The 23096-nt window shown below is 31.3% G+C and overlaps 1 protein-coding gene across 1 annotated transcript in view; it reads right to left on the reverse strand.

Moving 5' to 3' along the window:
• Positions 1-1594: 1594 nt before the first annotated feature.
• LOC134714817 (peroxisomal multifunctional enzyme type 2-like) overlaps positions 1595-23096 on the reverse strand; it is a 31062-nt gene continuing 9560 nt past the window's right edge. The window contains exons 11-23 of the mRNA XM_063576404.1: positions 22135-22197; positions 20272-20363; positions 19824-19902; positions 18450-18607; positions 17261-17384; positions 16139-16311; positions 14429-14498; positions 7913-8019; positions 5953-6039; positions 4821-4901; positions 4060-4201; positions 2904-3034; positions 1595-2340 (exon numbers count right to left, since the gene is read on the reverse strand). Coding sequence (XP_063432474.1) covers positions 2248-2340; positions 2904-3034; positions 4060-4201; positions 4821-4901; positions 5953-6039; positions 7913-8019; positions 14429-14498; positions 16139-16311; positions 17261-17384; positions 18450-18607; positions 19824-19902; positions 20272-20363; positions 22135-22197 — 1400 coding nt within the window. The 3' untranslated portion in view covers positions 1595-2247. The remainder of the gene's footprint in view (positions 2341-2903; positions 3035-4059; positions 4202-4820; positions 4902-5952; positions 6040-7912; positions 8020-14428; positions 14499-16138; positions 16312-17260; positions 17385-18449; positions 18608-19823; positions 19903-20271; positions 20364-22134; positions 22198-23096) is intronic.

Consider the following 23096-nt stretch of genomic DNA (forward strand, 5'->3'; position numbering starts at 1 on the left):
AGATTTCTTGAAAGGGATTAAACCCATAAATAAATATTCATACAGCGTATATAAATACATACAGAAAACTACTTATCTGCAAAGGTGAAAATAAACCTATGTTTAGATAAATTGTGACGAAAAAATTGATCAAAATCTGGTGTTAAATCATATTTTGTTTGTACGAATTATCAGATTGTCAGCATATCTATATTGTAAAATATCATCTCCAGGTCACATTATGAAGCTTTTTTGTCTTATCCCAGACATAGATTACCTCAGCCGTATTTAGCACAACTTTTTGGATATTTTTATCCTAAATGCTCTTCAACTTTATACTAGTTGGACTTTATAAATAGTTTTATCTGAGTGTCACAGATGAGAATTATGTAGACGAAACGTACTAAATTATGATTCTGGTACCTTTGATAACTATATGCTATATATTCCATATGTAAAGTTAAAACAGCTTGGTAAGATTAAAAGTTAAAAATTTGAAGCTGTTACTTTGCTTAACAGACTTCCCAACTATTTCAGGTTTTTCATCATTATACTGTCTAGGAATGAATTGGAATGTTGTTATTCTGCAAATAAACTATTAAAGGTTTATTTAATTCAATATGCCTATGCTTTATCTGTACATTTTGATATATGCTTTTTATTTCACTTCTACATGTTATCTGTAATGATGTTGTGTATATGTTATTCAATTGAGTAAAAGGCTCATAAGAGATTTTGTTTGTTATGTTATATGACTTAATCAAAATAAAACTTTGGTATTCATAGTCATATTTGGTTTCATGTTACTGCTACACATTCTTATCCCTATAATGTGTATTATACACCATTGTGTAGATAAATCAATTTAGATTATCGGCATAACAAGTTTTAGTGGGTTGGACAAAAAAGAAATAAAAAAATAACAAAAATTTTGGGTGACATTTTACTACAATCCAGTAAAGTACCTTGTCTTTTATTGAGGTATATAGTAAAATAAATTCTGAGACAAGTGCCTGTGATAATTCAGGTCAAGCTAAGTTCAAATAAACCAACTTGTGTTAGAAGAAAGCTGTTTTTAGAGATTTTTAGGATGAATGTATGCATTTTATGGTTCTGATTGTGATGGTGGATATTTTCTAACTGTTAACAGAGAGGATTGTAAAGAATGGACACTAAGTACTGACAATATTTCAACAGCCTTGTAAAAATTGTCAATTATAAGTCGAGAGTTTGCTCGATTTGCCAATTTCCTTAACATAAAGCTACCAGCTGATTTGCTCTCTCATCTTAAGAGTAAATATTTTGGATTCATGACAAATTTTTATCATATGAAGTGTGAGTGAGATACTCCATCATAGGGAGGGATAGAATAATGCAGTGTACATTGTGTAAAGCATTTTGCAATCAAATTGATAAATCAAAGTATAAAATATATATTTTATTTTTTAAGTTCATTTTGTTAAATACATAGTTAAGGACAATGTATCACAGTTTCAACAAAGTAATAAATATTTATATCAGTTACAAACAATGAATAAATTTACTGAAAATCATAAAATAATGATCAATGAACATTTTTGGAATATTTCAATCTTTTCATTCTTTTTTTTTTATTTGTGTTTGAAAATTGAACAAAACAAATGATGGAAAAACTAAAAAAAAATACAAAATTGCATTATGTACCATAACAAAACCATTCATTTTCATTTAAAAATAGACAATTATACATAACAAATAACATTAAACATGACATTATAACAATGTACAAGGGAGGTAATTCAAATATATCACAATTTTATTAATTTAGAATGTGATTACCTTTGATACGTCAAATTATACATAATAATATAATCCAATAAAGAATGTAGCGATAGTTTCCTGTTACAGTTTATTTGTTCCTCCATTATAGTGCCAGCTTATAACTCACACTGTACTCATCTGTTTATGCAAAGGGGAGATAATTTTCTAAAATGACTACTTTCAACATTGTAACAATTATAATATGTCAATCACTTTTGAAGAAAACATTAATTATTTAGATTTTAATTTGTTCTGCAATTTTTTCTATTTTCACAACTAAAATTTCATGGAAGTTATTCATTCAATATCTTCCATTAAGACAGATATTTCTTAGATATGTCAGTTTAATTTATAGCACTTGATTATGCAAATGTTAAGGAATAAATTAATGATCAAATCATAAACTGCTTAATACAAAACATTTTAATGTAATAAAAATTTGATTGTAATATCTAGTCTTTTTATGCACTACAATTTGGACTGCACTCCTGCAAATAATTCTCCTAGTTTCTGTGCAAGCATAATATTGCCTTTGATCTTTAACTTTCCAGTCATAAATGCCTGTAAAAACAGTGTTAAAAAAAACTTTATTACTTGCATAATCATCTTATTAAACAAGACTAAAAGTATATTTCAACTTTTACAAAAATAAAGCCACTATGCAAATACAATATTAATTTGTTGTTAGATGATTGAAGTTTTTAACGACCTTGTCTGGCTATACAGCCCTTGCAAGGTCAGTTTTGTTGTTGGCTTAATGTCCAGAGGTAAATATAATATGCATATTCAGCACAATCATACAGGAATGATGAATCCTTTCTTTGTACTTAGCAACATCACTCTTGAATTCTCCTCTCTATCCTAGATTTCAATAGTATCCACCATAAATTTCTTTATTTTAGGATTTCACACTCCAAAATTTGATGACTTTGCAAAAGATGTTTCACACCCCTGAAAATCTGACCAAATACCTGAGTGAACTGGAAGTGATTTGTCTTTTGCACTGGTATCTGGACAAGAACATTCTTGGATCAGGAATTGCTTACAAATCTGCTGCACCTGACATATGATCCTCAGATTGTGTGGTGGTTCATTTGGCTCACTGTTTACTTACTGTTACTTACCTGTTGTCCATTAAGTTTACCACTGGCCAAATCCACCATATTGTCATCCTCTAGAATCATGGTACAGTCTGCCTTTTTGTTCTTGGGTTCATCTCTGTATATTTCTCCAATTCCTGACTTCATGTCTACAGCTGTAATAAGATCAAACAAACAGCTGACTAAGAAAGATCTTAATAAAATGTGTCTGAAATAAGTGCATTAAACAAATGATGTTTATCCCTTTAAAATATGTATAAAGGAATTGATAACAAGTAGTAGATTTGTAAACAATAATCGACAGGGACTTTAACAATAGACTTACGCTAGAGAAATGTGTTAAGGGGGTTTCGCGAGTCTAAATCATTTATATAGGATTTCTCTATATTTTTCTACAAATGAACTTTATCTTATAGTTAATGGAAAAATAAAATAAAAAAGTGGGGTCACCGTTCATTTGCGCTCACAATCTGCCTTCGAAAGAAGCATACATTTTCGTAAAAGTTTTTTTTTTCTGTTGAAGTAATAGGAAAAATAAAGTTAATTTCGAAATAAAAAAAGAAATTTATTACAGAAATCGCTCAAATTTTACAATTATTTAGTTTAAGTACAACTTATATGGAAATTATATTAAAAAATATAAGTCACCGATGAGTTGAAAAAGATATTTCAATTTTAAAGCCAAAAAATGGCATTTTTCCTTGAAAGGGAGATAATTTTGAACTTTTTCGATGATGATTAAATTTTAAAAGTCATCTGGGGCCAACATGAATTGATTGTTTTGAATGATTTTTGTACCATATGATAAAGTAGCAACTACAAAAGGTAACAAATAAAATTTGTAATGAAAAACAAATGTTTAATTTTTTTCTGAAATTTTTATACCCTCGAGCCTCCTTAAGGGGAAAGACTATGATTTTCAATGGGAAGCCACACACATATCATTTGAATAAAAGTAAAATATTACGTGTTGCACAATGCTTTTAGATGCTAAAGAAGTAGTTTGCAATGAAGTCACTGGTTTCTTTTACAAAGTACAAACCAATAGGTCGAAAAAAGAACACAAAGATCAATATACTATTGCTATTTTTAGCTAAACTGATGATTCTAAAACATGATGCACATTACAATAACTTTAAAAGTAAAATTTTCTATCTGGGGTCTAAACAGAATATCTTACTCCATTTTGCTGCTGATTTTCCATCTTTTAAGATGTCAAACAAGAAAACAGAATTAATTTTCTTTGCCATGCCTGGATTTGTCTTTGCTCCAGCTTGAATCTGAGCAAACAGTGCATCACTCTTTAATGCTGGACCCGAAGGCTGAAAAAGAATGATGATTAAATAACAAAGAATATTATAACTTCATATCTTACAAAGATTAATGTATATAATTTATCTCACCATTGAATTATGTATCTAGAAATGTTTAATACTTGACTTTCAGGACATTAATTGTTTAAATTTACAATTTCGAAAAAACATATCAGGATCCGCCCATTTTGAGGAGAGCTTTCTACATCAAACTGAAGTCCATGTGCTCTTCTGATTGGTAGATAATGTTTGTCCTCAATAATTTTTGATAGATGGTTCAAAACTAGAGTTGAAAAAAATAAGAAATGAATGCTGAAAGTACTTAACATTTTTACTACCGGGTTGAAAAGTAATGGTGGTCAGTAAGGGATTTAAGTTTCAATGTACAGTGTTTGTAAACAAGGCCATGTGAATGCCCAAAAATGACACTTTTATTGTTGCAAAAAATAGGGCTACATTTGTACTTTCATGAATAATATATGCAGGCTTCTAATTTCTAAAGGTTAGTCAGGTATAAATTTAATTCTAGATAGATTAGCATTAAAGTCAATGGGAGATCTCTGTACTGAATTTACCCCTATACAATTTTGCACATTTTTTTTTATAACATAAGAATATTTATTGATACCTGTGATGATACTTGTTGTGTTGTTCCTCCTATCAGGTCAATATAAGCACCAGATAATGACACGTTCCCTGTTTCTACAACCTGTAATCATATTGAAAAAGTTATTTAAGGATGTACTTACGTGAGGTTTTGGAATTTGTCCTTGGTGTATTTCCATACAATACAATGTAAAATATTTTGCCCCATAACACCCATTTATTTTTTTATATAAGACTTAAAATAGCTCATGAATGGTCATTTAACAAAATTTTAGAAGAGTCTTGATTTTCTTTCTTTTGTTTTGAGACCCAAATAATACCAATTTAAATATAAGGTAAAGCCCTAGTCAGCCTTTTCCTGCCATATTTTAAATCTCAAATATCTCAAAAACAAGGTCCATGACCTATCAATATTTTTAGCTTATTTTTTTCCATAAGGAATGCTCTAATAGCTTATAGTATCAATTTTAAATTCTTGATTTATTAATTTTCACCTAACCTCACCTAAGTACATCCTTAAGTCTCTTTTTATGTTTTAAACCATCCTAGGATGAATAAACAGAAAATCAGTCTCTTTAGTAAGGTGGATCAATTCCCCTTGAACATTTTAAAGATTTGAGATAATTTTTGTACTTAGAAACTTTAAGTTGATCTTTTCAATAGAATCTTAAATGATGTTGCTCTATCTGCATAATTTTTATATCATTTTTAATGTACTTGAATGCAATTCTATAAGAGACATTTATTATTGAAATAATTTTTTGATTGTTTGACGTAAAATATAGATCACTGATTGAGTTTACAAGAATCTCAGTCAACAAGCAAGCAACCATTTGATATTTAAGGCTAATATGAGGGGGAAAGGAGGGGTCCTGATCCCAAAATCCTGGGCTTAAAAACATGAAATCCCGAAATCCCGCACTTAAAAACACGGAATCCTGAGAACCCGAAATTGGAAAAAAAATCGCAGATCCCAAAATGATCCATCCCGAAATCGCGAGCTCAAAAACGCCCGATCCGGGAGTCCTGATAAAGGTCCTATCCCCCCTCTAATATGTTGTCATTCAGTTCAGTATAGAACTTACTCACCGTCTAGTGTATGCAAAATATTTATATAAATCTAAATACTATGACAAATTCAACATATTGTTTACCTTGCACTGGAAGAAAACCCTGCTGCCTTCCTTCCACATGTCTGTTTGTAATGTTTGTCCTGGCAATACTGGCTTAGCAAATCTCACCTAAAATGATATAGTTATGATAAATGATTGAAAATATCAAAATATTCTTAATCAATTCAATAAATTAATTTTAATAGTAAAAGTAACCTTTTTATAAAAAAATGGGGGCTTGTTGAACACAAACATCTTTGTCCCACCTTTCTATTGAGAACATTGATTTTGAATTGGGTTCAGCAGTTTGTTAAGAATTGAATGCTTCTTTTTGTAAATTCATTGGGGTGTAAAAGCATTGACCGAAGTACATTTTGTTCCGCGCTTCATTCTAAAAATGTGCACTGGTCGACGCTTTTACAACCCTACGAAGTTACAAAATGAAGCATTCAATACTTATAATTACATTTTTTAGCTAAGATCATGAAAACACGAATTTTATAACTTTTTTTTATGCAATTCACCTGTGGACTTTATTGTGGGACCACGTGTTATCATGAATAAAAAGTTTTATTGAGTGATGCAATTGCTTGAGGAAAAACATGTGATGTGCAGTTAGCCAATCAGAATAAAGTATTATAATGAAACATACATCTATATATCAATGAGATTTCAGGTGTCTCAGCATTGTCAGACACCCACATTTTTTTCAGTACTTAGAACAGAATGACTACAGTTGAGAAGTTGTCATTGATGAGTTGTAACATTTGAGAAGTTGTCAGTGATGAGTTGTAACATTTGAGAAGTTGTCAGTGATGAGTTGTAACATTTGAGAAGTTGTCAGTGATGAGTTGTAACATTTGAGAAGTTGTCAGTGATGAGTTGTAACATTTGAGAAGTTGTCAGTGATGAGTTGTAACATTTGAGAAGTTGTCAGTGATGAGTTGTAACATTTGAGAAGTTGTCATTGATGAGTTGTAACATTTGAGAAGTTGTCAGTGATAAGTTGTAACATTTGAGAAGTTGTCATTGATGAGTTGTAACATTTGAGAAGTTGTCAGTGAGGAGTTGTAACATTTGAGAAGTTGTCAGTGATGAGTTGTAACATTTGAGAAGTTGTCAGTGATGAGTTGTAACATTTGAGAAGTTGTCAGTGAGGAGTTGTAACACATTTGAGAAGTTGTCAGTGATGAGTTGTAACATTTGAGAAGTTGTCATTGATGAGTTGTAACATTTGAGAAGTTGTCAGTGATGAGTTGTAACATTTGAGAAGTTGTCAGTGATGAGTTGTAACATTTGAGAAGTTGTCAGTGATAAGTTGTAACATTTGAGAAGTTGTCATTGATGAGTTGTAACATTTGAGAAGTTGTCAGTGATGAGTTGTAACATTTGAGAAGTTGTCAGTGATGAGTTGTAACATTTGAGAACATTCAGCATCTGTCATTCCCCTTCATATTTACTAGTGGGGACATTGGAAAAAGATATTGAGTAATTTAAGGTTTAAACAATTACCATCAAAATCTTTAAAGAATTGCAAGGGTTATTGCACATATAATTGTTCACATTAATTATATGTTCTCATTTAATATTTTGATTGAGATGATGTATATATAAACCTCTCATATACTGAAACCCAACTATATGCTATAGCAAATTTTTTTTTAACTTTCATGATTTGAAAAATAACATGAATATAACTCGTCACAAATATTTCCATATTTAACTACATAAGGTAAATTTGATAAATCACGAATTAAATAAATGCAAAATATGCTAGAAAGAGAATATCGCAAAAAATAAAGTATTGGCGAAATTAAGTTGGTTTAAAGTATATTTTATGCAAACAAATCATGCTTTGTAAAGGTGAAATAGCCTACAAATGACCATATATACTGATGGAAACATAGATTTTCTTTGTCCACAGCAAGGTTTGCCTAAGGGGGATACAAATGTAAAAACAAAACATGTATAAATTGTTTCCCCTGATTTAAGGTTGACCTACTTTAATAGCTTTGATCTTGGAAACATCGTTATCACAATATGTTTTCATGACATGTCTTGTAGCGTAACCATAACTACATAATCCATGTAATATTGGCTTGTCAAAACCTGGAGATAAAAAAAGAAACATCATTTTGTTTTCATATATTATTTAACAGTAAGAGTGAATATCACTCTTTTATTATGCAAAAGAATAACCTAGAAGCTCTTATTATTTTGTGTTAGTTTAAACATATACAATTAAATCGTGGTTACCCTTCTATCGATAAGTGTCTTGCCAAAAAATGACTTACATGTCCCCGTCTTTCCACCAACAATACGGTAAGGTCCACGTTTAATGGTCGCACATTTTCTTTAAATTTTGAAACTGATATTACTTGAAAAACAAACAGTATTATTTATTTACTCACATGAAACAAACCGGGATGTGGTATTCAGTACGTAGGAGAAACTGGAAGATATTTATCAAAACGCACTCAAGAACATCTGTATCGTTTTAAAAGACCTAATAAATTCAAAAGTATCATTTACCAACACCTTAAGAAGCACAACCATTCTTTTAAATATTTAGCAGTTCAACCTTTAGAAGTGGTAAATAAGCAGCCTGGTGAATCGCATTCAAAGTTTGTACGATCACGGAAAATAATTGAATTAAATTGGATTAAAAAATTACAGACAGTTTACCCTCTCGGTCTTAATGATAATATCATGGGAATTGGTAATATATCTAGAACCAATTCCGTTAACATTTTGGATATTTTTTCTAAAACTGTTCGTAAAAACCGTTCTCACGGTTGTAGAACAAATCGCAATCAAAGAAAATTTCGGGCCAATCATACCAATATTTCGGACCTAATTTCTATTTCAAAAAACAACGGCAGACATTATCTGTTAACAAAACTCTGTTCGTTACCGGTTAATAAGTTAAATAAAATTTTGGAGGATTGCAACACAATTTCATATAGCAGTCCTAAGTATGAAATTGTTCAAATTATTATGGCATATTGTTATTCTAAATTATTTTCCAAAATTGATCGCCCTGAAGATCATAAATTTTTTTTTATTAAAATTAAGTATGTCAATAAAGGCTTTGATTTTGTAAATATTGCCGGTATATTTAACGACCATTCTGTTAAAGAACAAATTCCTGGATATTTTGACAATACTGAACTACCTCTTATTTGTTATATTTACAAGAAATCTACCCGAAAATTTGTGTTTAATTATAGTCAATTGTGTAAAGATGTTAATATCAGTGAAAATACACCTACTTCATGTAATTGCAGTAATTCCGAATATATTTATGGACCCATTTCCCATGTTATAACAGGAGATCTTAACATCGTTCAAGACCGAGAGTTAAAATCATTTCTCAGTAAAGGACCTAAATATCGTCCCCCGTCAATTATTAATTGGAATGAGTGTCGTAATATCATCCACGACTCACTCCATACTTACTGTATGAAATGGATAAAACGGGAAAAAGCTGACAAAAAATCTTTGGACTCTTTTTTTAATTCAGTAATGAAGATAGTTGATATACGTATTCAACATTTTAAAGAACATTTTACTATTAACAATAACCACAATAAACCTATTTCTCGTATCAAACATAAACTAAAAGAACTAACCAAGGAATTTGTTTTCGTCCCGGCCGATAAAGCTGCTAATAATATTATTATTGTTTGACGTAAATTTTACATTGAGGTTCTGAAAAAGGAAATCACCAATTCACCAACATTCCAACTGACTCCATTTTCAGAAAACGAAATCTGTAACAAACATAAACTTTTAGCCACCGCTTTACAAGCAGAGCCAAATACAATGAAAGTCCCAACTATGTATTGGCTTCCGAAGCTACATAAAACCCCTTACAAATATAGATTTATTTCGTCATCAAGCCATTGTTCAACTACTAAATTGTCTATTATTCTTACCAGCACACTTGGTACAATTAAAAACCTTATAATAAATTGTTCAAATAAGGCCTTCGAAAATAGTGGAATAAATTACTTTTGGAGTGTCAAGAACTCGTTGGAAGTACTTGATAAATTGCATGCTTATATTGGTGATTTTGAATCTGTTCAAAGTTTTGATTTTTCTACCCTGTATACCACATTGCCTCACATTCTCATTAAGAAAAAATTCACACACCTAATTAAATGGGCATTCAAAAAATCAGAATGTGAATATATATGTTCAAACTCTTTTAGGTCATTTTTTAGTAGCAATAAACAAAAAAACTATGTTAATTGGACATGCTTTGATACTATATATGCCCTGGAATTTTTACTAGATAACATTTTTGTTCGCTTTGGGGATTCCGTATATCGTCAGATTATCGGAATTCCAATGGGGACTAACTGTGCACCACTTATTGCGGACCTCTTTTTGTATTGTTACGAGTTACAATTTATGACAAAAATAAGCAAAGACCCATCAAAACAACATCTGATAAACAAATTTAATAATACTTTTAGATATTTGGATGATATTTTGGCTCTCAATAATGACGACTTCAGTATGTATATTAATGAAATTTATCCTGGTGAACTTACTTTAAATAAAGCTAATACTAACAATGATCACTGCCCTTTCCTCGATCTTGATATCTATATCACTAACGGAAAGCTGAATACCATAATTTATGATAAAAGGGATGATTTTTCATTTCCTATCGTTAATTATCCGTTTTTAGATGGTGATGTTCCCTTGTCACCATCTTACGGTGTTTATATATCTCAACTTGTACGATTCGCTCGTGTATGTAACAATGTTTTAGATTTTAACGAGAGAAATTTATATATTACTGAAAAATTATTACACCAGGGTTTTCGATATCACAAACTAGTCAAAACATTTACTAAATTTTATCATCGGTATAAAGACATCATTCGTAAATATAGCTCAACATGCAGACTTTTTATACGTTCAGGTATTTCACATCCAATTTTTTATGGAAATATTCTTTATAAAGCACAAAGGTGTCAGTATTCACCTCATAAACTTACAAAACCTTTGAATAGACTTATTAAGAAGGGATATAATTACGATACTGTTGTCAAGTCATTAAAGATTGCATATTTTGGCGTTAATATTGAGTCACTGATAAGGTCTTTGCGTCGGAACTAAACACATTTATTCTAAAAACAGTTGTTGGCATGACACGGGTTATGTTCTTCTCATATATGTTATGATGGTATGATACTAAACCCCTTACGGGAAGGATTGTGTCTGATGTTCATATGATGAAATCATAATCTTTCAGTCAGTTTAATTGAAGTCTGGAGCTGGCATGTCAGTTAACTGCTAGTAGTCTGTTGTTATTTATGTATTATTGTCATTTTGTTTATTTTCTTTGGTTACATCTTCTGACATCAGACTCGGACTTCTCTTGAACTGAATTTTAATGTGCGTATTGTTATGCTTTTACTTTTCTACACTGGTTAGAGGTATAGGGGGAGGGTTGAGATCTCACAAACATGTTTAACCCCGCCGCATTTTTGCGCCTGTCCCAAGTCAGGAGCCTCTGGCCTTTGTTAGTCTTGTATTATTTAAATTTTAGTTTCTTGTGTACAATTTGGAAATTAGTATGGCGTTCATTATCACTGAACTAGTATATATTTGTTTAGGGGCCAGCTGAAGGACGCCTCCGGGTGCGGGAATTTCTCGCTACATTGAAGACCTGTTGGTGACCTTCTGCTGTTGTGTTTTTTATTTTGGTCGGGTTGTTGTCTCTTTGACACATTCCCCATTTCCATTCTCAATTTTATTTATTGTTCAAAAATTATAAATGGATCAGACACAAGTTTTTCAGCTTAGAAATGTCTTCTCCAAATGTGCTTTCTTTTTATCTTGTGTTGCTCACCTAGATCTAAATACATCTTAAATAATGGACACTCCCAAACATCCAGCTAGAATAGAAGTCATCACAAAAATATCTTTCCTTTTAATCTTGAATTGCTCATTATTTATTCTGGTTTGGCTAAAACAAAAAGGTTAAACAAATGGGGAATGTGACCATGGGTCACAGATGATGCCCCCTCTTGCATAGCATAGCATATACAGTAATAAAAGTACATAACTGAAGAGCAGTATAAGTGATGCTACTCAAATTTGTACTTGATCTGAGTTTTGTGGTAATAATTATTGTGTATAACTCTTGTAACATTTGGTTTGGGCTAACTAAAGTAAGAGAACAGAAACCACAAAAATCAGCATTGTTTCCCTTTGTAGACAGGTATAGACTCTAGAACAGTAAAAGTGATAACACCAAATTCAAACTTGATCTGTATTTTGTGGTAATAAGCATTGTGTATAAGTTTCATATTTGGTTGAGGCAAACTAAAGTTAACAGAAACCAACTTTGGGATGTACAGACAGACAAGGTTAAAACTTAGTTCCCCCTCCACCACACCAGGGTCATAAAAATATCATCTTATAAGAAACAAGAGTGCACACACTGAAATATCTCGCCTTTTTTACTAATCATTGATATTATGTTGATAGTCCTAAGTATAAAGCTTCATTACAACTGTCACATAAACTTAACATTAACCAAGATAGCTAAACAACGACCAATGAACCATGAAAATGAGGTCAAGGTCAGATGAACCATGCCAGAAAGACATGTACAGCTAACATTGCTTCTGTACAACAAATATAGTTGACCTATTACTTAAAGTTTAAGAAAAATAGACCAAAACACAAAAACTTAACACTGTGCAATGAACTGTGAAATTGAGGTCATGGTCAAATAAAACCTGCGGGACTGACATATAGATCATAATATATTTCCATACACCAAATATAGTTGACCTTTGGCATATAATATTAGATAAAAAGACTAAAACTTAAAAACTTAACTTTGAACACTGAACCATGAAAATGAGGTCAACTTCAGATGACATCTGCCTGCTAGACATGTACACCTTACAATCATTCCATACAACAAATATAGTAGACCTATTGCATAAAGTATGAGAAAAACAGACCAAAACACAAAAACTTAACTATAACCACTGAACCATGAAAATGAGGTCAAGGTCAGATTACATCTGCCAGTTGGACATGTACACCTTACAGTCCTTAAAATTGAGAATGGAAATGGGGAATGTGTCAAAGAGACAACAACCCGACCAAAATAAAAAAATACAACAGCAGAAGGTCACCAACAGGTCTTCAATGTAGCGAGAAATTCCCGCACCCGGAGGCGTCCTTCAGCTGGCCCCTAAACAAATATATACTAGTTCAGTGATAATGAACGCCATACTAATTTCCAAATTGTACACAAGAAACTAAAATTTTAAATAATACAAGACTAACAAAGGCCAGAGGCTCCTGACTTGGGACAGGCGCAAAAATGCGGCGGGGTTAAACATGTTTGTGAGATCTCAACCCTCCCCCTATACCTCTAACCAGTGTAGAAAAGTAAAAGCATAACAATACGCACATTAAAATTCAGTTCAAGAGAAGTCCATACATCAAATATACTAGCCCTATTGCTTATAGTATCTGAGACTTGACCACCAAAACTTAACCTTGTTCATTGACCCATGAAATGAGGTCGAGGTCAAGTGAAAACTGTCTGACAGGCATGACGACCTTGCAAGTTACGCACATACCAAATATAGTTATCCTATTACTTATAATGAGAGAGAATTCAACATAACAAAAATTCTGAACTTTTTTTTCAAGTGGTCATTGAACCATGAAAATGAGGTCAAGGACATTGGACATGTGACTGACAGAAACTTCATAACATGAAGCATCTATATACAAAGTATGAAGCATCCAGGTCTTTCACCTTCTAAAATATAAACCTTTTAAGAAGTTAGCTAACGCTGCCGCCGGATCACTATCCCTATGTTGAGCTTTCTGCAATAAAAGTTGCAGGCTTGACAAAAAATCACTAGAACTATAAAAGGGCATCCTAACAGTTTTGGCCAAATTTATCTTATTTTTGATCTTTTATCAATGACAATTTTTCTTTTAAAGTGTCTATTTATATATTATAGTTTTCAATAGGCAAGAATATCAAAAAGCTGTTTAAAATTATCAGGACAAGAACTCCATAAAGAGTCAATAGACAATTTCGTCTTTTTTCCCTTGTTTCTTGATCACTACTTTCTGATCGTATTTAATGATTTAAGTTTCTGTTGAATATTAACGCTGCTGTCAGAAAGAACACGGTAATTTCCTATTTTTCAACTTCGTCCAAGGCGAGACAAAAATGATGCTTGAGTAACTTTTTTCCTTGCTAGGATCTTAGCAATTGCCTAACATTGAACAATTATTTACATCATTTATAAAAATGCTTTTGAAGGTAAGATTGGTTGCATGTATATTGAAACATGCATTATACTGGATGACCTTTGTCAGAAGACATCAGGAGGGGCTTGTATCCTGCAGTCAGAGAAACAGGGTTCAATTTCTTCACCATTGTGTTGCCTTAGGGAAAATTATGAATGTGAGGTAAAACTCTTATTTTATTTAATTGAACAATTCTTATCCTTACCTCCCATAGCAGCAAAGCTAGGATCTATATGTAAAGGATTTCTGTCTCCACTTAATCTGTATAATGCTGCCTAAAATATGGAAAAATATTAGTAGTATGCTGATTGTAAAAAAGTCAAAATATCATATATATTTTGTATCTTGATGATTACGATTTAAAAGACACTAAATTGTATACTAAGTGATTTGTATTATTCTTATTGAGAATTCTACCATACTTTTTTTTGTATTTCTGTGCACCACTGATTCGGGTGAGTAATAAAGTAATGCTTGATGTCTGTCCATCTCAATGTGATTAGAATTCATCTATTATCAGAATTTGATAATATTGTAAAGGTTAAAGGAGTAAGCTGGAAAGGAGGGCCAATTTTGGCCTCAAATTTCAGATTCATGTGACGAAAGATTTTGGACACTTTTCAAACAGTTAAAGAGTCTATTTCAGTTAATTTAATTAGTGTGTGTGTGAAAGATTGTAACTGATTAACTCATTAAAAACACTCCAATTCTAGCTTAAATATGAAAAATCTATCAAATATGCCAAAAATGTCACTTTTCAGATGGTTTTTGTCAAAAAATACATAACATACATATATTAAGGTTGAGGATGAACTCACTTTCATTTTTGACAAAAACCATCTGATCAGGCCAAAATCAGCCCTTACTGGACCTACTCCTTTAACTAAAATGCTTAAATTGTGAAGATTTGCAGTAATTTAGCATGACTTAAAGATGCCAGTACCTGACATATGTACATTGTATTGTCAAAAACAGCTCATATTTATGTAGCAGAAGCATTCTACTTTCCAATAAATACAGTTTACATTGTAACAATTTTGTAAAACTGCTATATTTTGGGTCCAAAAAGGGGTCTTACCCTTAGAAATAATTGAGATGTTTTATGTGACAGGGTTATAAGTGCAATACTTAAACTCTCATTTCCAATTTTTTTATGTGAATTAAACAGCATTTTTCTCAATTTGTAAAAATCTAAATTGCATTTTAGTCTAAAAGGACAAAATCTCTAAAAAATAAATGCACACAATAATTTCTGAATTTACAGTATGGAATCTTTTAAGAATGTTTAAGAATAAATGAAGTGAATGATGATGACCACTGCACAATTGTTGATTGATTGAACCTACCTGGTCAATGCATGCTAGCATCTGGGGCTCTAGAAGGTGGATTAGCAGTATTTCTAGCTTTGAACCTACCTGGTCAATGCTGGTTTTCTATCCATGCTAGCATCTAGGGCTCTAGAAGGTGGATTAGCAGTATTTCTAGCTTTGAACCTACCTGATCAATACTGGGTTTCTCACTCATGCTAGCATCTGGGGCTCTAGAAGGTGGATTAGCAGTATTTCTACCTTTGAACCTACCTGGTCAATGCTGGTTTTCTCACTCGTGCAAGCATCTGGCGCTCTAGAAGGTGGATAAGAAGTATTTCTAGCTTTGAACCTACCTGGACAATGCTGGTTTTCTCACTCATGCTAGCATCTGGGGCTCTAGAAGGTGGATTAGCAGTATTTCTACCTTTGAACCTACCTGGTCAATGCTGGTTTTCTCACTCGTGCAAGCATCTGGCGCTCTAGAAGGTGGATATTAAGAAGTATTTCTAGCTTTGAACCTACCTGGACAATGCTGGTTTTCTTACTCATGCTAGCATCTGGGGCTCTAGAAGGTGGATTAGCAGTATTTCTACCTTTGAACCTACCTGGTCAATGCTGGTTTTCTCACTCATGCAAGCATCTGGGGCTCTAGAAGGTGGATTAGCAGTATTTTTTGCTTTGTCTGAACTTCTCTTTCCACCGAACTTTCCAGCACCAACAATGAATGTTGAAAATTGATTGTAAGCTATTTTTTCTTTCTTCTCATTAAATGTTTCAACTGGAAAAAATAAACAAACATTAAGAAAGAGGTATTTTAAACAAATAAAATTGTTTTAATGACAATTATAAATGTTCATAGCGCGATCATAGATGATAAAGGTCATAAACTCCATAACTTTTCAACTTTAATCCCTGCAACTATATAAAGCATGGATGCAATTTACACCCTATAATTGACCTTGAAAAGCAGCACACAAAAAAATGAAGTATGCACTCTGCATGAAAAATGATGTAAAAATAAAAGAGTTCACAACATCTTATTAATAAATCTATTTGATGTGTACTGAATGATACTTAAGTCAGCAAAACAATAAATAGGTTGTAATAAGATTTAAATTATCTTCCAGTAACTTCAAGTAATCTTTGATTTATGTTAGTTTTTTTTTGTTTTTTAAATTTTTTTTTGGGGGGGAGGGTTTGTTTTAATCTGACTAGTCAAGTTTTCAAAATATTTTCAAAGCTTTTTCTTATGTTGTCCTGTTACACTACTGTTCAATATCCAAGATAAGGAGAGGATTGAATGCTAACAAACAATGTTTAACCCCACCACTTTGTTTATGTGCATGTCACAAGTCATATGCCTGTAACTCAGTGGTTTTGGTTGGTTGCTGTCTGTGATATTTGTCATGTCATACATCAAGCTGTTAGTATTCTTCTTACAATAATTGTTTAACATTTTGATAAGTCAAAGAATTTCATAGCTGAATAAAATGAGTCTTAGATTATTTTCAATAAACAATAAATAATGTTTTTTCTGTTTATAGTATGTTGAAGCATCTGATTATGAGAGTTGTATTTTTCTGTCCATCAATATTCAAAAAGAAGATGATTAATTTAATATTTTCACTGGTCTCAATGGGAACTTTTCTAGAAATGAAAGCAGTCAAGACAAATAAAAATGTTTTACTAACTTGATGCTTTGAAGAAATAAATATAATGTAACATACCATCCATTAATACCACAGCACCAGATCCTTTATCTAAAACATCTACAATGGTTCCTCTAGATGTCAAAGTACCACTGGTAGGGAAAGGTTTATACAGTTCTGTGTATTGCTCTCCATGTAAAATCTGCAATACCACATTTACCAATATAATATCTCTTGTAAAAAAAACTCAGCCTTAATTTTAAGATTTACAAAGATATACAATATCACTTATTCTGATAAGTTTTAATGATAAAAGACAATACCATCTTTTTGAGAAAAAAAATTTAAAAAAATAACGAATACAAAAATAGCATATTTTTTTCTCTGATTAACTAAAAATTGTTTAATGATTTTAAATGTTGATTTCAATTAGGCTTAACACGCATACATCTTTCAAAACTATACAGATGTCATATGCAAACTGTTTGAAATTTTGAACCTCCAATTTTTAAAATGATGTTCAATTGCAAAATACTGTGGATTCATTATTATTCGTTAGATACCACTTTTAATAGAAAAAGGTAAGGCCGTAGTTTTTTTATTTCTAGTTTTACGAACCCTCCTACCCTAATTTTTGCCAAATAGGAAAAAAAATAAAATTAAAAATGTTGATTTTTAATTTTTTTTCTCCTCCGACCCAGTGTTTTTCATGCAAAAAAAATAATTTTTAGTTCATAACTGCATGAAAGAATCTGAATTTATGCTCTTGGTGATTTAGTAAGTTGTTGCACATTGATTTTCAATTCAAACCTTGTCAAGAAAAAAAAATAGTTGTTACACTAGTAGAAAATCTCCTGGTGAAATAAATTTTTTTTTTTTTATATTGACGGTTGGTATTAAAAAAAAAATCAGCAGCAGCAGTTTTTTTTTTTTTTTTTTTTTTTGTCCTCCTACCCATTGGTTTTGTCAAAAATTTTCGTAAAACTAAAAATATAATAACTATGGCCTAAACCATGAAATTAAATCATTAACAAATAAGAAATTTTCTATAGGCTTGTATGCAGACTTCAGTAAAACAATGAAATTAAATATCCAGGAAGGTGTAAGATTCTTTTATTATCCACAAAATTTATACCTATAGATGAAAATAAATAAATTCACAAAAGTAGAACTATCTGAGAGTGTTATGGTAAATGAAGACTGTCAGAGCTTTTAGTCCAACTTGACATAAAATCAGGAGATCAACTCCTCCCCATTAACTACAAACCTTAGTAGGATCAACATTTAACCCAGGTACTCCTCCAACTAAACCATCACCCATGGCTGAGAAAGCAGGTATAACAGCAAATGATGGTATGACACAGAAGTCATCTGATAACTCAAACAGGAACTTCAAATAGTCCTCTTGTTGTGTGGAAACACCAACTGTAAAAAAAGTTAGCGTTAATAATAAATCACAGAGGTTAAACTGAATTATAAAACAGCTATATATAAGGTATATTGTCAGCATTGATTGCTTAAGAGCATATGATACAGTTACAGGGGAGGTAAAAGTGTTGTTCATTCAGAATGTTATTTTTCATGATGTCTGATTGTGACATATTGGGAAAAGATGCATGTATGAAGATTATATGTAATAATTTTTAAGAAAAATTTGCCGATAAAAATTTTTAACATTAGATATACATAATGTAAAAATTCTTTTTTTCTGAAATCGTCAAACTTTGATAAACCTTGAAATCGTCAAACTTTGATAAACCTTGATTATTTCCAAAGAATTGTTATAAAAATTTACAGCATACTTGTGAAAAGAAGATTTTCCAAATGTTTTTACAAAAATCCACTTAAAAAAGTTTTGTTTGTCTATCCAAAGAACAAAAATGTCCAAAAACAAAAAAATTGAGTAAATGTCTAAAATTTAAACCCAATTTACCCTTAAAGTAGCCCATGAAGGTATATTCTTTATTACATTTTGAATTGCTTTGGGTGAAATATAGCTTGTATGCACATTTTTTCAAAAACTCATCATGGGATTGAAACTGTATCGTTTAATTTCCCTTGGCATCCAGTGGCAAATATGACATGCATGTTCAGAACAATTTTTTAATGTGATTAAAATGACTGTGTGATTATCAGAATGATAAGAACTCTCACTCTGATGTTTGATACATGTATCTGTTTGAAGCTTTTCTTAAATTGTAATAATTAAACTCACATTTTTGTGAATTCTTCAAAAATTGCAATAATAAATGCATGAAATAATTTCTAGATTGCCTGCATTTAGATATATATTCAGACTGTATTCTGGAGCCTGTTGTTCAATTATTGTGGTTTGTTGATGTTGTTAATTTGTGGTTCTCTTTTTTTCTCATTTTATTTATAGATTAAACCATTTGTTTTCCTGCTTGAATGGTATTACATTAGTCATTTTAGGGCCCTTTATAGCTTGCTGTTTTGTGTGAGTCAAGGCTCCATGTTGAAGATTGTACTTTGACCTATAATTGTCAACTTTTTACACATTGAGACTTGGATGGAGAGTTATGTCATTTGCACTCATGGCACATCTTCTTATTTACATATAGGTTAAATTGGACATTCTACATTTATGAAATATGTGTTTATTCTGCAACAGTTTACTTACTGCCTAAAGCATACAGTATAACTTCTTTATTTGTGAAGGTAAATGTTGTAGGTTTCATTTTCTGGTTTATAGCTTGATCCTAGAAAAAAATATTATATAGATTTATTATAGAGGTAATGCACATTGAAAATGAAATCATGACAAATGCAAACATTTTTCAATACAAATAGTTTTTCTTTTTAATCAAGTTCTAAAATGACATCTGTTTAAAAAATTTGTAATAAAACTATTTCAAATTGAAATAACACTAGCCGTCAAATCATGTTCACCGATTTGACTAAGATTCTCATATTAGATTTATAACACTGTAAGACATTTATCAAAATTAAAAAAAGTTTAAAAATAAACAATTTACAGGGCATGGGTTTGATTACATGTAGCTTCATTAAATGGGTAATAAAAAGTAGTGTGTAAATGCAAGGTCAAATATTATCTGTATGTGACCTACAGGATCTATTCCTCTAGAAGAAGTTGATCTTTGTTTTTTACTGCCTCCCTTTTCAATAGTCTGTATAACATTTAGCATATGTCCTGTAGATTCTGTACAAAATAAAAAATAAAAAGTTTGTAAATTCTTCTCATACATATAATAACATCAGTCACTAAATATTTCATAAAAGTGGATGATTGTAAAAAAAAACTTCTATTTCAAAAACATATAAAATCAAAGATATCTGATAGAAACTTTCCAATACTGCATAATTACTCTTAGTATTAATGTGGCATTGCACAAGATAGTTTCTAACTGTACAGTGTTTCTACCTATACAGTATATATTATATTGCTGTATGAAATTTTACCGAAACATGTCAGCAGGGGTCGAAATTGGTGCTGGTCCGGTGGTCCGAACCCAGTAGAATTTGTGTCAGACCAGTAGATTTTGCCAGCTGGTGGTCCGGGACCAGTAGAAATTTTTCGTTAAAATCACTTATTGCATCTCTATCTCGGTTTGTTTACAAAAAAATAAACCCGAGAAATTATTTTTACGGTACTGGCAGTACTATTTTTAAAATATTCAATTAATATCTTAGGTGAGCGCACTACACAACAACACAAAACATGGAAATTTGTGGATGGAGTTAAAACACCAGGCAAAACAAATTAATTAATTAAGCGACATTCAAAAGGTAGATTTTTCAAACTGACAAAAGGAAACTTAAATATAAAATACCTTGGGAAACGATCACAAATGGTTAAATTGTTAAGTTGACCGTAATGTAATGCATTGCAAAACATGTGAACAATTTTCAGAGATATACCTAGATGAGAAATGTATTTTTGTAACTGGATCTTCAAAGTTATTATTACGTAATCAAAAATATATTTTATAATTGTTAACAATATTGTTAAACCAGGCATGCGCCTGAAAGTAATCATCAACCAGTTGATGTTTTTCTGTATATAAAGAAGATAAGAAGAGTTTAAGGTGGTACCCAACACTTTCACTAAAATTAATTTGGCTCGTTTAATTTTCATAAAATTTTGCCAAAGTACTTACTTTGACCCTTTTACAAAAATATAAAAGTTTCAAAAATTTTGAGCCAACCGTTTTGTCAGAAAAATTTCACTGGTAATATAGCACTTTTTTATCAGTTTTTATCATTGAGAAGCTTAATATTTCTTTTACAACACAACGTAATTAAAACGTTAAACTGAATTTACAGAGTTATCTCCCTGTAGTGTTAGGTACCACCTTAAGTCAGATTTTGTATTTGCTCATGAGCAAACAGAACAGCACAAAAAAATGCTGGAATAAAGAATGGGAAAGCAGCTGAGGAAAATAAAACTAAACATCTGTCATAGTGCATGGTTATCAAATGAATGTCTTTTTTGCAGGACCAGTAAATTTTTAGCCGGACTAGTAGATTTTAAGTCTACTGGTCTGGCTGGCCAGTACACTGAAAAGCTTAAATTTGACCCCTACATGTCAGTATCTACTAGCACTCTTTTATACAAAAGAATATATTATTGTTTTGCAGTACTTATATTTTTGTTAACAAATAAACCCTTGAGGCTTGAGTACCTTTTTTTAAGACATTTTAACAATATTGTTCTTTATATGTACTTTTTGTTATTCAACTTCTTGAGATAAAAAAACTACCTCGACCAAAAACTTTAACCAAAACTTTAACCTAAAGCAGGACAGACAGACGAACGAAAGAAGGAACAGATGGACTGAAGAACGGATGCACAAACCAAAAAAACAGAAAACATAATGCCCATTAATGAGGCATAATAAATGAGGCTTAAAAAGAGACATCTTTAAACAAAGGTCAGTGTATTTCCTGTATTTCGAGTCAATCAATCTTACCCGCTGATGTAGTCGGATGTGTTGCATCTGTAAAGTCTGTAATTTTATCCCAGTTTTCTCTTACTGAAAAAAAAGTTTTAAAAAGTATCACTTACAATCATTTAACACAGGGTCAATCTATCAATATGAATGCATATAAATGTACGTTGTATCCAGCTGAACAAGACAAAGTATGGTATTACCCTTAATACTGGAATGCTATTCACAATTGGAAAACATGGTAGGTACTCCCTCCTAACATTTTAAATAAAATTCTTTGGAAACATGCTGTTTACAATCAGAGCAAGAAAATTAGAAGTCACTGACTGTATATCACATATGTTCTTACAGTCTGCACAAATAGCATAGTTACAGTACAAATGGAATTCAGCATAATTCATACATCATTAAAAATTTCATTTGTGAAGTCATAATTCATCCTGAACTAAATTTTACTACTGCAGTCTGCAATGTTAAGCACTAGTCCAATACCAAGACTAGTAAAATTTTATTCAGAATTTCAGACTGGCAAGTATTTGAAAAACCTGGTTTTAAAATATTGGTCTTCGGACTAGTAGTCGGAAAAGATTAAAGTGAAGACTGTATAACTAGTAATGATCTTAGCAAATAATTCCTATTCAAATGTGTAGAGAAACGAGTATGGATATAGTTATCTCCCTTAAAACACAAAATTACAATTTATTGTAAGTACATGATTCATAGTATTATTGTGAATCCAATGATACTTTTCCACAGATTCCAAACCTGTCATTTCTATTTTTTAGCAGATTAAGTTTTTACTCAGGTAAATTAATCAATGAGTGATAGATTTCTCTTAGAAGAAATTAAAAGGTCCCAGTGAATAAACTGCACAGAGAATAATAGCTATTGTATTTTTTTAAGGGGACAAAAGAACTGCCAAAAGTTTAAACGGACAGGTAACTATCAGGTAAATCTGTGGAAAAGTATCATTGGGTTCACAA

The sequence above is a fragment of the Mytilus trossulus genome, chromosome 4 (genome assembly GCF_036588685.1).
Source record: "Mytilus trossulus isolate FHL-02 chromosome 4, PNRI_Mtr1.1.1.hap1, whole genome shotgun sequence".
Classification (NCBI taxonomy): Eukaryota; Metazoa; Mollusca; class Bivalvia; order Mytilida; family Mytilidae; genus Mytilus; species Mytilus trossulus.